Below are 13,057 nucleotides of genomic sequence, written 5' to 3'. Positions count from 1 at the left end.
ACGGCGAGCCCTTCGTCCACGTATTTCTCACCGATGTGAAAACCCAATATCGCTGAAAATGAGGACTGAGGTTCTAAATGCTGCGCAGATAGTTTTGGGAGCCAGTCATGAAGCCACTTTCTAATTTGCTCATGATTGTGCCACAGGATTTCTGTATCTTAATGCGACGTTTCCTCTACCATGCCATGGTGAAACTAATCAGGCATCCTGACCAAGACAACAATTCCTTAGGATTGCTCCACTCAACTAAATGAGATTGAATACTGCTCCAGAGAGAGCGGATGGGCTGGGAAAAAAAATTGGTCAAAAAGATAGGAATCTTATGTGTAAGATCAACGCAGCATTCTATCTACATTTTCAAACGACTGGTGGATAATATGAATCGTAGCATATGAATAAATACTATTGCATGGCTTTACATTCTTATCATAGTTCTATTCTATCCTATGGGTCTAGTCGCGGTAGTTGAAACACCAGCGTCTAATAACTATTACACATTATTAAATTCCTCTTTCCCCCATGTAACTTCGGTTATTCTTCTGATTCTCATGAATGAAATCAATATTACGCCTTAAGTTTCCTTCTCCCAAATCACCATTACCATAATTCATGTCGACATTATCATATTGAAACCCCACTGGCTTTTGCGCAATACTCGTTATATCTTTTGAATCCCTTGGAGGCATCTTCTTCATCTCGAAAGATTGATTATTATATAAAACATTATTAACACCATCATTTCCCTGGTGAGAACCGGACGAGTCTTGACTATTTGGAGCCTGGTAGGTACCTTGAGCCTGGCTAAGTTTTCTCGTTTTTCTCTTGTTTCGAAGCCAGTCTATGAGACGGAAAAGTATGAGATTGAAGAGCAGTGTACACCAGAACAAGTGGGCGAGGATGATATAGAGGAATCCGTGTTTTATACTGATATCGAGGTTGGATTTGGTAAAGTCAAAGTCGTGTTTGAGAATGTGGACGACGCGGTAGATGAGGAGTGTTTGAAGAACTGCGGGAACGAGGAGAGTGGATGTGAAGAACTGTAGTGGCAGTATTAGTTGTGATTATTTTAGGAAAGTGCATGAAGTCTTCGTAGAGAAAGAAGTGGACTTACGCAAAGAACGAGCCTGAAGGTTCGCTTCCAGGGCGTTAAGGTGCTAATGAACCACCAGATGAACACAACTGCAACAATAGGCAGTAGAATTATATCAAGGATGTATAGGCAGAAGGATATATATCCATAGTGTTTGAAGAGAGCCTGAATCTCCGCAGTAGGGCCCAGGATACCTTTTTCAGGAAGTGGAGGTATGATGGTAGAACTGAGGGCAGGTAGTATATGGTCATACAATGCTAACAGATAGGGATATGTATTAGCTAATTTTGATCAACATAACAAGGAGAAAAGAAAGAGGTATCAAAACACAATCTACCTTGCTTTGAGTTGTGGCAGCCATTTGTTATCTTGAACTTCTTTTCAGCTGCCGTAGTAAGACCGTTGACACAGTAGTGCAATAGATAGATTTTATAGTCCACGATCTCTTCCACTCTTGTAACATTCTCGCCTTTCGTAGCATTATGGACCACACTTTCCTTTGTCGTTAATATAAGGAGTTGCAAATGTGAATGATGAGAAAGCACCGCAGTCAGAAAACAAACAAGACCGAGGGCGATAAAAGCAAAGACCAAGAGAGAGAGAACGTATGTGATATACTTTTTAGCTTGAGCCTTGAGTATAGTCCAGAATCCACAGAAACAACCTCGTGCGTAGCCTTTGGATCCTTTTTTGAACTGGCCACGGTTATTGTGTATATTTGATGCGTCTTTTGGTAGATCTATGCCGAAGCTTTGAGCTGTTTTATTAACTTCCTGAAATTTACCATGAACCTCCAGGGCTCCTTTAAGAATCTCTTGTCCTTTGCCATGATATTCACGGCCCTGCTTAATAGCTTTCCTGCCTGCTTGAAGGGCTTCGAAAGCTTTACCGGCGGTTCCCATGATGTGAGGTGTTGTATTTCTTTGTTGTTCCAGACTTGTTGATTAGATGTAGAATTAGGTATGTATCAAGAAGAAAAGTAGTGGCACAATATGAAAATCATTATGTTACTAGGAGTGTGAATCATCTCTCTTGTTATTAATTACAGAATATTCACGCTTTCTTGTCTTGGGGCACATGAGCCCTCACCTCAATTTCCACTTTCATATCCTCCAATGCGAGCCTCGGAACTCCAAGATAAGTCCAAACTGGCTGATGATCCGGGCAGTACTTTTTCAAGCACCTGACCATTGTCTCCAACGATTTTTCGTCCGCCGGCACATGATATGATCTAATGGAAAACACATCTTCCCAACCTTTCGAGCCGGCTACTTTAAGTGTTCGCTCAACATTATCAAATGCCTGTTCAATCTGAAGAACTATATCGGGGCTTATGGCTTCAGTTGTGCGGTCCCATCCACCTACACTCTATGAGTCAGTGAAACAAGAAGAGCGAAAATGGAGCTTGAGAAAAGCTGGTGAATGACGAGCACAAACCTTGACCGGAACATTCAATAACATCTCCAACTCTAACAGCCTGGCTGTACCACAGATCTTGTTTGGCCCTTTGTCCGTAACCCTCGTAATTGCTGTAAGTCAAATGAGACATGGTTATGGTATGGCGGTATCCGAATGAAATGTATTCGATTGTACTCGAGATAATTCAATCCTTTATAATTTGGTGTTTTTTGATCGAAGTGACGTTCTGAAGAATGAGTAATAATTACAAGACGATATATCCACCAGACGTGTTGTCAGTGACACACTTTATTATTATATTACTGGATGCTTGAGTGTTATAAATATGAAATTACCAATCAGCACTCTAGACCTTCTTGACTTCTTACCCCACTCGAAAGGCGTCCCCAGCATATGAATCCGGGCTTAGGCTAAATTGTTCCACGTGAAATGTAGACCTGAAGCAAGATGCACACTGGCAAAATAAGGGAAGTGCGAGCTACTTTACAATAACGAAATCACTGAGAACATAGAAAGATAAACGAATCTGCTTGTCTCACAACGATAAGTTTCATATTCAAACGGCACATGGCGGTGTGTGCTAGAAGGTTGTATTAGAACTAGATTAAAATCATTCTAGCTAGCTCCACGATAAATTCCCATCATTTGCTGGGCCAAATGCATGGCAATGAATAGTCTCCATGAGACGAGATTGATTCCAGCGACTCGTATAACTCTTTCTCCTTGGGGAGGAATGTCTTGATCCCGGCGAAAGACAACGTACCTTCACGAGAATTCTGTCAGCTGGAAAATCCGGACTGCAATGTTGAAGTCGAAATCATTCCAGTCGAGTGTCATTCAATGGTTCTCGCTTCCTGTAGGCATCGATGCTGGTCTGTCCGGTTCGCCAGAAGCTCGCTGCTAGTCTAAACCCATTCTGGAACGATTGTCATCTAATACAGTCTTGGGTCGTTTCACTGAAGACTCTGGTGTCGTTTCAACAGGAGATGGAGCAATAGCAGAGTTTTGCAGTCCCCGAAGTGCTTCACGACACTTGGTCAGATAGAGTATCTGATGCTTGCAGTCATCGATAGCATTGTGCCTTTTACCGACGAAAGATTTGTCCACCCCACGTCGGATATTTCTTCCTGTAATTGAGAAAGCCGCTTCACAGGAAGCTCGAACACACAAATAATTATAGTACACCCATGGCTTTCTCAAATCCGCTGCTTTTTAGGCACTTTCCATCCACCTGCAATCCTGCGTGCTGCCATATGCCCATATCATCACTTGGAGGTCGGTCGAGTCGTATCTCGCAGCTGGATAGTTGGTTTTGATGCTAACTTGATTAGACTTGTGGCAACTGGAGAGCCAGGCGGTGAATCTTTTGAGAGCAATTTGTAGTGCGACTTTGCTGTTTTGGCTAGCAGACGACGTATCCGGAATGTCTTTCTCAAGCAACTGAAGTGTATCCGAATCGGTGATTAAGCCGGATACAATGCAAGACTCGAAGTTTAGACATTTTCTGAGGAGCTCCACGAATTCACCACATGATGGTGAAATACCATGACTTCCTCAAATTGAATGGAAGGTATTGAATGTCTAATACGATTCATGAAGGTTGGGTAATCTCATTTCCTTGAATTATAACCTATGGCTTGAGAGTGTCATGGAATATTCCCAACAGAACAATTTTTGCCTTTTCTGAACTCAAGATTTACAGTAATAAATTGTTTCTCGATCCCTCTTCTACATATTAGACCCAATAATCAACGCCACCAAATCCGAATCTTTCGGCAGTTCTGGATAGTCCATAGGAATAATCCCATATCGTTTCTTGATTCCCCAATCAAAGTTTAAGCGGAGCGTCGGATTGATGCCTTGAACAAAAGTACCGATGAATTTACTGTGCGCGCCTACTGCTATCCACTGAAAGACTTTGTGTTAGTGATTTCTCATAGGAAGATAAAAGAATGCGAAAAAAGAAAATGAAGAAACATACATGACTCTCCGCTACCTCCCCCTTCCGCACCGGATCCCCAACCGCAGACACAAAATTAATAAACCATTCTTCCCTCGCCCCCTCTCGCGCTTTCTCCAGCATCCGCACGACGTATTCGTATTTACTCTCTACCAATCCCTTGAGCGGGATGATGTCAGAATACTCCCATTTATCTTGGAGATGGACTGTTACGCCGCTTTCTGTTTCGAGCGTGAAATCGGGATTGTTATCTAGCCAGCCACTGAGATCTAAGCCCATTTTTTCCTCGGCAGATAGATTAGCAGCGCATTCATAACGACGCAGCAAAACTGCCTTTCCCCGCGCATCGCCCAGCGTTTCGGGGTTATTCGCCGTGAGCCAGCGAGGAGCCCCAGAAGGATAAGACGGGATGGATGTTATGTGTTTCGCGACTGCGCTGTAGAATACCTCGGGGGGTTCTTTGTTGGACGTATCGTCATTTTTGATCGAGATCAGAATTGTTTCTTGGCTGTGTTGAGAGAGGAAATCAAAAACTTCCTGCATGACGAAATCGAATTTGAGATAGAAAGGTAGGTTGATGGGGATGCCGCCGTGGTACATGTAGAGCTGTCCGTCTTCGGTGTGGACGCGCACGCGGAGATCGAGAAAGCGGATACCGGCGGTGAGTTGGGAGGCGATGGAGAGGTATTGGGTGCGCACGAAGGGGATGTTGGATTCTGCGCAGCCTGGGGTGGAGGTTTGTTAGAAGAATGTTTTTTAAACGATAATACTCGGGTAGAAAGGGAGAGATATCTTACTATCGTGGGTTCCGGGGATACTCATATCTGATAGCAAAGTATCATCTGGAAGTTCCGCCATCCAAGAGCTCATCGAGTAATCTAGCAAAGATCTAGAATACCACAGCAGCTCCCTACTATCATCATTCGAATTGAATATGCAATTCACCCTCCCATTCAGCACTGCCAACTGCGGAGGATCAAACGAAGTCTGTCCCGCAATAGCTTCTTGAGGATGCCACATCCCATCTCTATACTCGCTCATATAAATCACATGCGAAGTATCTCCCGGGCCATTTTCCTGAAAAGCCAAAAACGCACTATCACCATAAGAAGTAGCAGACACGCCCTGCGCTGCTTTCCCCTCGCTAACATCATCACAGCCATTCCACACATCTTCCGACAACGAATATTTGAATCCGAGAATCACATGATCCTCCTCCGCAGAAGAACAAAGAGCGTGCAAATCCCCATTCAACACAAACACCGCGGGGATTCCAGATACTTTGTTTATCCCGCTTACTTCCTGGGGATACTTCCATTCTGGTTGATCTTCAGAACCTAGCGTCCATGTTGAATAATACAAATAGGAATTCTGGATGTACACCAGTACCAAGTTATTGTGATGACTGATCAGCGCCGGGGTAGTATTTGTCCAGAGTCCTATTTGCTTATCCAGAAGAGTAGCATCCGTCCATGATTTCTCTACATCGTCATATTCATAGTGAGCGATTGCCCCATCTGCTCTGACGATCACGGCATGTAGACGACCGAGAAGCTCGGCCATGACAGGGATTCCTTGGTCGGGAAAACGGATTCGCGGCTGGAAGGTGTCGTTGTCGCCGGTGGCATAGTAGAGGTCGCCGGATGGGTCGCTCCAGAGACACCAGAGGGAACCGCGGTGGGTGGCGACGGCAGGGACCGCGGATGTGTGTCCGCCGGGGGTGTCTTGGACGAAACTGGATTGGCCTCTTGATATCCAGGCCATGATGGATGATTTTTTAGATGGGTGTTATTGAATACCGGAAATTGTGTGATGCTGCATCCAAAATTGTCCGTATCGTTTCAAAATAATGTCTATATAATATTAGAAAGTTCCTGTCAACAAGAAAAAGGAGATCGATACAAACCAGCGGTGACCAAAAATAAATCCAATTTATATTATGTAACTATCCAACCATGCAAAAGCCAACACGACAAAACAAATCCAGTCAAACAGCAGTATAATACGAGAAGAACTCTTGAGCCAAAAAAAAAGAGTGATGGTGTACAGAAGTGTGAATATCGAGGAGCGATGCCAAGCTTTATATGCCGGACGATCTGATCTAAGGACTCGTGTACATTGTTAGCGGTTGCATCGGACCGCAGGACTGTTTCAACTGCGGGGGCTGCTCCATTTTTACAAGGTTGTTTACGGAGTCGTCTTGACGGTGAGGTGAGAAGCTAAATTGTCGAAATCCACTTTGGACACATGGATCGAGATACCACGTGACTGTGATACTTATCCTGTGTTAGATGTTGAATCGATTTGAAGGGCGAAGAGGGGTTCTACTATGGTGAGTTGAAGATACCCGTTGAGAATAGAAGGGATATGACTGCTTTATATTGGAGAGAAGCAAGTTTTATTCATTAACTCAAGCCGATGAACTCATGGCTGGAAAAGTAATGAAGTGTACTTCTGCATTCCCTTACCTCTCACTATCGACGCCCATAACTTTATCACAACTATCCAAGTTTCACCCGCATTGCTATGCCCTTGATAACCTGTATCCTTCCTCCTCCACCATAGAAATGTTGGAGTTGGAATTATAGAAGCTGCATACTAGAGAGCCTCCTTACTGAAGCTCTCCCCTAAACAACCTTACCAATCAATGTCGTTCGTTTCACTCTCTATTCAACTACGGCTAAGACTCTTACCGTCTCCTCTACTCGCTTTTCGTCATCTCATCATCTCATCATCTCTCCCGGGTAAAATAATATCAGACATTGCAAAACTATTGCTTTACCTTCATGATATTGAGAGATCTGTAACATGACTCTTTCTTATCCGCAGTGCATAGAACCTCCAAATGTATCACCGTATTCTTCTCACGGGATCTAAAGAGACGTGGAAAGTCTGAAAATGCTGATGATGAGACGAAACTTGCTGACCGCTCTAAATTTGGCCAATAATATTATTATGTATCCACTAGAATATCTAATCACGATATTGTGATTCAAGTTATACCAAAACCAAGGGTATCTCCGCAGCCAGATCAAAACCACAACATCCATCATGAATCGTATACTAAACCCCCGCAAAAAAAGAACAAGATGAAAATCCGGGGTATTCTAACATTAAATGACATCGCTCAAAATTTGTCCCGCTTTGTAGCTCACTATAGCCAAGCCCAACTTCCTGTAACTCTGCCCTCTGCTTCCAATGCCAACTTTTCGAAAACCGTTATGCTCAAGTCCAAATCCTCGGCTTTGCATCCAACACATCTATCAACAACCGTTACATCAACAGTATTGTTTCCGCTTCCCGATGCTTTCTGTCGAGTGATTCTGATCTTTCTCCCGCAAAGAGGATTGGCATTAGGGTTCGAACTTGTTGAAGCGGCATCAAAGATGATGTGGGACACGGCGCAGATGGATTCAGATGATGAGGATGTAATTCCACATGCGCCGAGACCGGGTGCATAATATGTAAGGTCTCCTGTGAATATACCACCATTTGATGGAAGAGGTAACGCTTTCGACCTTCATTGATAGATTAGTATGCGATTCCGGCCAATAGAATTGCAAATTCTGAAGAAGTAATTCGTTGTGCAAGGACAGTTCATGCACAAAGAATCTCAGAGCGATGAGCAATTGGCATGTAATGAATTGCTAAATACACATACGATGAATGCTTCAAGCCAAGACCAAGGCCCAACCCCAGAATCAAAGCAAGTAATAATAGAATTGCACCTCCTACAATCAACAGAAGCACCTTGCGACTCCGTCCAAAATATGTGCGATTCGCAGGCAATACATTATTGAATCGCTCAACCAACGTATGTTTTCCAAAGGTTTCTGTCGCAACAGCATTCCCCGATGAATCCGAAGATCCCTCTTTCGTGGTAGGAAGGGTCGATTGCGGTTTTGAAAAGAGATTGTATTTGTCGAGGAAGGATTTTTTGGGTGTTGGAGTCTCCCATTCTGGAGTTTCATGGATCGTGGTTGCCATTGTATATGGATTATTGTATCAATCTTCGAGGAAAGACTAAATGTGCATTGTGAGATTTCTAGAGTAGGCGATATGTAGGAAGAGATAGAATTATGAAGCAAGAAGTGGGATGGATGTATTGAGACAAATTGACTTATTAATAAGATTAGAGATTAGAGAAGGGAAGGTGGAGAGGGAAGGGGAAGGGGAAGGGTGGAGAAGGACTAATAAACGTTTGGCACTTGCACCTTGTAAATTTGGGGAAATGCAGGGCGGTGTCACGTGGATGTAAGCTCGCTTCCGGGGTGGTTGGATTATGATTGGCGGTCATTGATTCTAGTACTAAAGGTCCGTGCTCGACTCAAGATCTCAAGTCTTCGATATTGCTGTACCTTACATATGCGAGATGTCATATCCATCACCACATTAGACAAACGGCCTTCAGACCATTTGAAACATTGGCGGAGACCGAGTGGTCGAAAGCAAGCCACGTGGTGTTCTACTGCATATAAAGTATATAGCAGCAGAGTGGACGGGTCAGTAGTGGCTGTGGTACCCCGCAGTATGCCATGTCACCCTTCAATGTTGTGTTTGCCTTGTGGTCTGACGTTATTTACTTGAAATTTCAACTTCACCTCTAATATATCACCATCGCCACCATCATCACACATCGGTAATGTCTGACAACATATCGACAATCTATGCGAGAGCCGTGGCAGATGCTCAAAGAGCAGTTCAGTATGTACTTGAGAATGCTCCAGGAGCATATGAAAGAGGGAAAGACGCTGCCGTGATTGCTGCTGCCAAGGTTCAACCTGTTCTCAATTCTGCTATGGAGAAAACACCAGTCCTCATGGAAAGATCCAGAATAGCGGCAGAGCAGTTGTATCAGGATGCCCCCAAGCATCTAAGCACCGCGAAGGGTGTGGCAGGACAATTATATCAGGATGCTCCGAGACATTTGAGCACCGCAAAGAAAGCGGGTATGAATGCTCTCGAGCATCCTAAGCATTCTGCAACAACAGTGTTAGCCGCCTTGGGGCCCATCGTTCGCCAGCACCCATATAGCAGCATTTTTGGAGCCTGGGCAGCACTGGCTGTGGTATTCGGGCCCTTCTGGCCTATCCGTGCTCTATTGAAAGTATTTGGATTTGGTAAAGGTGTAACTCCTGGTAAGCAGAATTTGATCGGTTACATATCGGTATAAGTACTGACAGAACTGTAGGATCGAATGCGGCATCTTGGCAATCTCGACAAGGGAACGTGCAACGCAATTCATGGTTTTCTTTATTTCAATCCTACGGAGATAGATTAAATTAAGTTTAGACCTTCAGTCTTTGAAAAGAAATGCACGCTGATACAAAGCTGAAGAGTTGACCGTGAGATCAAATGAAAAGGTTCATTTTGTATTTATTCTATGTTCTTCGTTGACTATCCCCTGTTTGAGAACTCATGGGCACATTCAGTCTATTCCTGACCATCTGAATACGCTTTCTGCGCACATGTATTTTCTCTTTCGCTATTATTCTCTTGCATCTTCCTGTCGATTACATGAGTGTGCAAGCGCTCTTATCCATGAAATTTGTTACTCTTTAATTTAATTTTGAAGACCTATCATTGTCTGTTCAAATCGTATGGTCTTCTTAGTAAGGACTGCGTCACTGATATGTCTATGGAATACCAATAAGATAGTTTAAATTTAAGTGGCCCTTTGAATTTTAGATGGAGGTGGTGGCTCATTATTTAAGAGAATGAAATGCTGAGAAATAATTATTTGAGTAATAGGGAGGTTTTATGCTAGTAATGCCTCTTTTGCATCACAAAGTTTCATTGCCAAGGGAAATCTTGGTCTAGCAGCGAAGCTCATCATCAAAATAGCTTCCTCATTCGGAGGTTTCTATCCGTCCTCTTTCAAATTAGTCTCAATATCCAGTGGGTACACTTCTTTCAATTCAGCTTGATTATTGTTATCTTTTCATATCTCAATGTAAAGTCTAATGATTAGTTATGCCATGTAGCTATAGTTGAATACTTCTTTTCGACACAGGTTTCCACGAATGACTTTATCAGCTGGTGCTCACTTCATCCCTTCGTCAGAATAACGATTCCTTTGTGTTGCCTTTATAATCATTTGCTTTATTGGTTTATTTCCTGCTATCAATGCTTCAACATAGTGCCGGAAACAGATGGCTTCAAAGCATGGCTTTGTCCCTCCTTCTGTTCACATTCATGGTTGAATATTTTGTTTCGTTTAACGGAACTTTGAAATCTACTTCTTCCCAAACAACAACATCTTGAATCCTCTGTATATCAAAATACAAATGGCTGCCGCACCACAGGAAGGTCATGTGCCAGGCGCGGGAGGTATTATTGTGGACGTAAACGTGGACGTGGACTTGGACACAGAGAGCCCCACCGAGCAGCCTTGGGAAGATGTAGGCATAAGCAATTTAACAAATCAATCAGATTACATGGCAGTCAGGGTGTTGCGTGAGTGTCAATCTCTTCAAAAAGTCCTTTGATGTCATTTGATCCCCTCATTTTGCGAAGAGGAGTACAAATGCTAATCAATTTTTATCGCTCGCAGGCGCATTTCGTGCGAACACAGTTCGTCAGAATAAATGGCTTAAAGATAATCCACACAACTTGACAGGAGATAATATAGAAGTTGAAGCCTGCATTGCCAGTGGAACATTTGGGCTAGTCTTCCTCGTCGAGAACAAAGATACTCGTAGTGAGGGACAGCCCGGGCTCAAATATGCTGTCAAAATTTCCAAACTTCGATTAGAGTCGGATGCTAACCTTGACTACCAAATGGGCTCAGATCATAGTCCTACTCTTACACGAACCAGTGATGCTTCTGTTGTTGATCCGAAGCAAATAAAAGCATTGAGTTTGACCTCCAAGCGTGGAAGGGAAATAACGACATTCCTTCAATACATCAAATCGGGGCACCCAAATGTCATGAACTTGTCTGGTTGGGCTGAATTTGACAACTTGGGAAACCCTTTTTCTATGCTTGTTCTGGAGATTTGCGATCTCGGCACTCTTTCAGACATGGTAAGTGAATTTCGAGACAGAGACGAATTCATACCCGAAGGATTTATAGTGAGTTCAACACCATCCTATCTTTATTTAGTCAAGACATGACTAATCTCAACCCTCAGTGGCACGTTTTTGAACAATTGTTTAGCGGCCTTGCATTTCTCCACGGCGAGCATCCCCAGTACGTAACAAAACCAGAATTTGCGGGACGTACACAAACAACTGTCGCTCGTGATGTTAAATCAAACAATATCTTCATACAGTCCCTTCCTGCAAATTCTCCCCCAAATACATATCCGAATATCAAATTGGGAGATTTTGGCGAGTCTCTACATCTTCCCAGACGTGGTACTCGCAACTATAATTACGGAAATAGTACTTGTGATCCACCAGACAACAAGATGAGTGCAAAATATGATGTGTGGTCCGTAGGCACCCTGATATATATGATGGCTAGGAGGGGGTATTACCCAAACAAAGGGTGCAGCTTGATAGACTCATCTGGAAGGGTTATGAAGTTTCATCATGCGAATTCAGAACAAAAAGAACTCTTACTTGCTGCGCGAAATAAAGAATCGAGGTTCGAACCTATAAATGAGCATTTGACTTTACAGTTAGAAACCCAGATTAGATGGGCCTTGACACTGAACCGAAATGATAGGCCGCGCTCTGTAGAGGTATATACCAGAGTGCAAAAGCTCAACAACGAGAGGAAGAGATTCATGTATAGGGAGTTGCCAGAATGGGCCCCAGTATTGCAATTGCAACGACAATTCAAACCCCTTGAATTGGTGAAGAGGGAGTGGATGATTGAAGATGCGGAGGAGAGAGACTTTCTATTTGAATATGCAGGAGGACTCACGGTGCGTAGATTAGAGAAAGAGAGGAACAGGGTGCGGAGAAGTCTTGCAGAGCAGCAAGCGATGATTCAGAGAAGGGAAGATGAGAAACAACGCGAAGTTAACTTGAGAACTGGAGTGCACAGACACGCGGAGCAAGATCGGGCAAGACGAAGGGTGATTGAGCAAGAGGAAATCGACAAGGTTAACAAAGAGAGGGTGGAATTTGGAGGCTGGTTGCAGTCTGGGTACAAGAGGAGAAGATTAGAATATCACAGAGGCAGGGCCCATTGGGTTGATTGATGGTAGGAACATGGGGATGAGGAGATGCATAAATTGTATATGTTAAGGAACGCGAGGGAATGTAGTAACGAGGAGGTTATATGAGAACATTCAGGATGGCGCGATTGTATTTATTTAGTCTCACTCTGTCAGATCTATACGCAGGGATGTTATTATCAATACTTTATATTTTGTATTATGAGGAAATTACCTATCACATCTCTAATATCCCAAAGCAAAGGTCCTATAACGTTCACGTAGATTAGATTTCTCCAAGATGGGTACACCGGGGAATATAGATAAACGTACTCCATTCTGCCGTGCTATATGTCTCTCTCGAGGAAAGAGTAGAGGTTCTCTGAGAAGCATCTTTTTGGTCAGGCAAAGATTACGATGGGGGTTCTTATTCAAGATTGACCGAATAAGCTATGACCCGGTTCATTCTTAGGGCTTAGC

At 43.4% G+C, this 13,057-nt stretch overlaps 6 protein-coding genes across 6 annotated transcripts; 2 read left to right on the top strand and 4 right to left on the bottom strand.

Annotated features, from left to right (window-relative positions):
• Positions 1-406: 406 nt before the first annotated feature.
• BCIN_05g04390 (hypothetical protein) lies at positions 407-2,023 on the bottom strand. Its single transcript, XM_024693007.1, has 3 exons — positions 1,428-2,023; positions 1,112-1,347; positions 407-1,037 (listed from the first exon to the last, which is right to left on the bottom strand). Exons 1-3 carry the CDS (start codon positions 1,990-1,992, stop codon positions 501-503), a joined length of 1,338 nt encoding a protein of 445 aa, XP_024548792.1. The 5' UTR covers positions 1,993-2,023; the 3' UTR covers positions 407-500.
• Positions 2,024-2,083: 60 nt separating this feature from the next.
• On the bottom strand, positions 2,084-2,736 carry BCIN_05g04380 (hypothetical protein). The gene is made up of 2 exons (XM_024693006.1): positions 2,528-2,736; positions 2,084-2,451 (listed from the first exon to the last, which is right to left on the bottom strand). Exons 1-2 carry the CDS (start codon positions 2,637-2,639, stop codon positions 2,144-2,146), a joined length of 420 nt encoding a protein of 139 aa, XP_024548791.1. The 5' UTR covers positions 2,640-2,736; the 3' UTR covers positions 2,084-2,143.
• Positions 2,737-4,193: 1,457 nt separating this feature from the next.
• BCIN_05g04370 (hypothetical protein) lies at positions 4,194-6,424 on the bottom strand. Its single transcript, XM_024693005.1, has 4 exons — positions 6,376-6,424; positions 5,267-6,322; positions 4,491-5,194; positions 4,194-4,417 (listed from the first exon to the last, which is right to left on the bottom strand). Exons 2-4 carry the CDS (start codon positions 6,231-6,233, stop codon positions 4,238-4,240), a joined length of 1,851 nt encoding a protein of 616 aa, XP_024548790.1. The 5' UTR covers positions 6,234-6,322; positions 6,376-6,424; the 3' UTR covers positions 4,194-4,237.
• A 1,097-nt stretch (positions 6,425-7,521) lies between these two features.
• On the bottom strand, positions 7,522-8,555 carry BCIN_05g04360 (hypothetical protein). The gene is made up of 2 exons (XM_001559734.2): positions 8,131-8,555; positions 7,522-7,987 (listed from the first exon to the last, which is right to left on the bottom strand). Exons 1-2 carry the CDS (start codon positions 8,454-8,456, stop codon positions 7,624-7,626), a joined length of 690 nt encoding a protein of 229 aa, XP_001559784.1. The 5' UTR covers positions 8,457-8,555; the 3' UTR covers positions 7,522-7,623.
• A 480-nt stretch (positions 8,556-9,035) lies between these two features.
• On the top strand, positions 9,036-9,797 carry BCIN_05g04350 (hypothetical protein). Its single transcript, XM_001559735.2, has 2 exons — positions 9,036-9,607; positions 9,661-9,797. Exons 1-2 carry the CDS (start codon positions 9,112-9,114, stop codon positions 9,753-9,755), a joined length of 591 nt encoding a protein of 196 aa, XP_001559785.1. The 5' UTR covers positions 9,036-9,111; the 3' UTR covers positions 9,756-9,797.
• An 894-nt stretch (positions 9,798-10,691) lies between these two features.
• On the top strand, positions 10,692-12,790 carry BCIN_05g04340 (hypothetical protein). Its single transcript, XM_024693004.1, has 3 exons — positions 10,692-10,925; positions 11,023-11,543; positions 11,603-12,790. The coding sequence occupies exons 1-3, from the start codon at positions 10,757-10,759 to the stop codon at positions 12,620-12,622; spliced, it is 1,710 nt and encodes a 569-aa protein (XP_024548789.1). The 5' UTR covers positions 10,692-10,756; the 3' UTR covers positions 12,623-12,790.
• Positions 12,791-13,057: the final 267 nt, after the last annotated feature.

The sequence above is a fragment of the Botrytis cinerea genome, chromosome 5, assembly GCF_000143535.2.
Source record: "Botrytis cinerea B05.10 chromosome 5, complete sequence".
NCBI lineage: Eukaryota > Fungi > Ascomycota > Leotiomycetes > Helotiales > Sclerotiniaceae > Botrytis > Botrytis cinerea.
Note: the sequence above shows the minus strand (reverse complement) of the source record. Positions and strands in the feature narration are given on the sequence as shown.

Coding starts and splice junctions, on each gene's coding strand:
- BCIN_05g04380 (XM_024693006.1), bottom strand. CDS start 2,639: ATGTCTCATTTGACTTACAGCAATTACGAGGGTTACGGACAAAGGGCC. Junction 2,452..2,527: donor TATTGAATGTTCCGGTCAAG/GTTTGTGCTCGT, acceptor CATAGAGTGTAG/GTGGATGGGACCGCACAACT.
- BCIN_05g04390 (XM_024693007.1), bottom strand. CDS start 1,992: ATGGGAACCGCCGGTAAAGCTTTCGAAGCCCTTCAAGCAGGCAGGAAA. Junction 1,348..1,427: donor CTGCCACAACTCAAAGCAAG/GTAGATTGTGTT, acceptor CCTATCTGTTAG/CATTGTATGACCATATACTA. Junction 1,038..1,111: donor CCTTCAGGCTCGTTCTTTGC/GTAAGTCCACTT, acceptor CTGCCACTACAG/TTCTTCACATCCACTCTCCT.
- BCIN_05g04370 (XM_024693005.1), bottom strand. CDS start 6,233: ATGGCCTGGATATCAAGAGGCCAATCCAGTTTCGTCCAAGACACCCCC. Junction 5,195..5,266: donor TATCCCCGGAACCCACGATA/GTAAGATATCTC, acceptor CCTCCACCCCAG/GCTGCGCAGAATCCAACATC. Junction 4,418..4,490: donor GGGAGGTAGCGGAGAGTCAT/GTATGTTTCTTC, acceptor AAAGTCTTTCAG/TGGATAGCAGTAGGCGCGCA.
- BCIN_05g04340 (XM_024693004.1), top strand. CDS start 10,757: ATGGCTGCCGCACCACAGGAAGGTCATGTGCCAGGCGCGGGAGGTATT. Junction 10,926..11,022: donor CATGGCAGTCAGGGTGTTGC/GTGAGTGTCAAT, acceptor TATCGCTCGCAG/GCGCATTTCGTGCGAACACA. Junction 11,544..11,602: donor TCATACCCGAAGGATTTATA/GTGAGTTCAACA, acceptor CTCAACCCTCAG/TGGCACGTTTTTGAACAATT.
- BCIN_05g04360 (XM_001559734.2), bottom strand. CDS start 8,456: ATGGCAACCACGATCCATGAAACTCCAGAATGGGAGACTCCAACACCC. Junction 7,988..8,130: donor CTTGGCTTGAAGCATTCATC/GTATGTGTATTT, acceptor CTATCAATGAAG/GTCGAAAGCGTTACCTCTTC.
- BCIN_05g04350 (XM_001559735.2), top strand. CDS start 9,112: ATGTCTGACAACATATCGACAATCTATGCGAGAGCCGTGGCAGATGCT. Junction 9,608..9,660: donor TGGTAAAGGTGTAACTCCTG/GTAAGCAGAATT, acceptor ACAGAACTGTAG/GATCGAATGCGGCATCTTGG.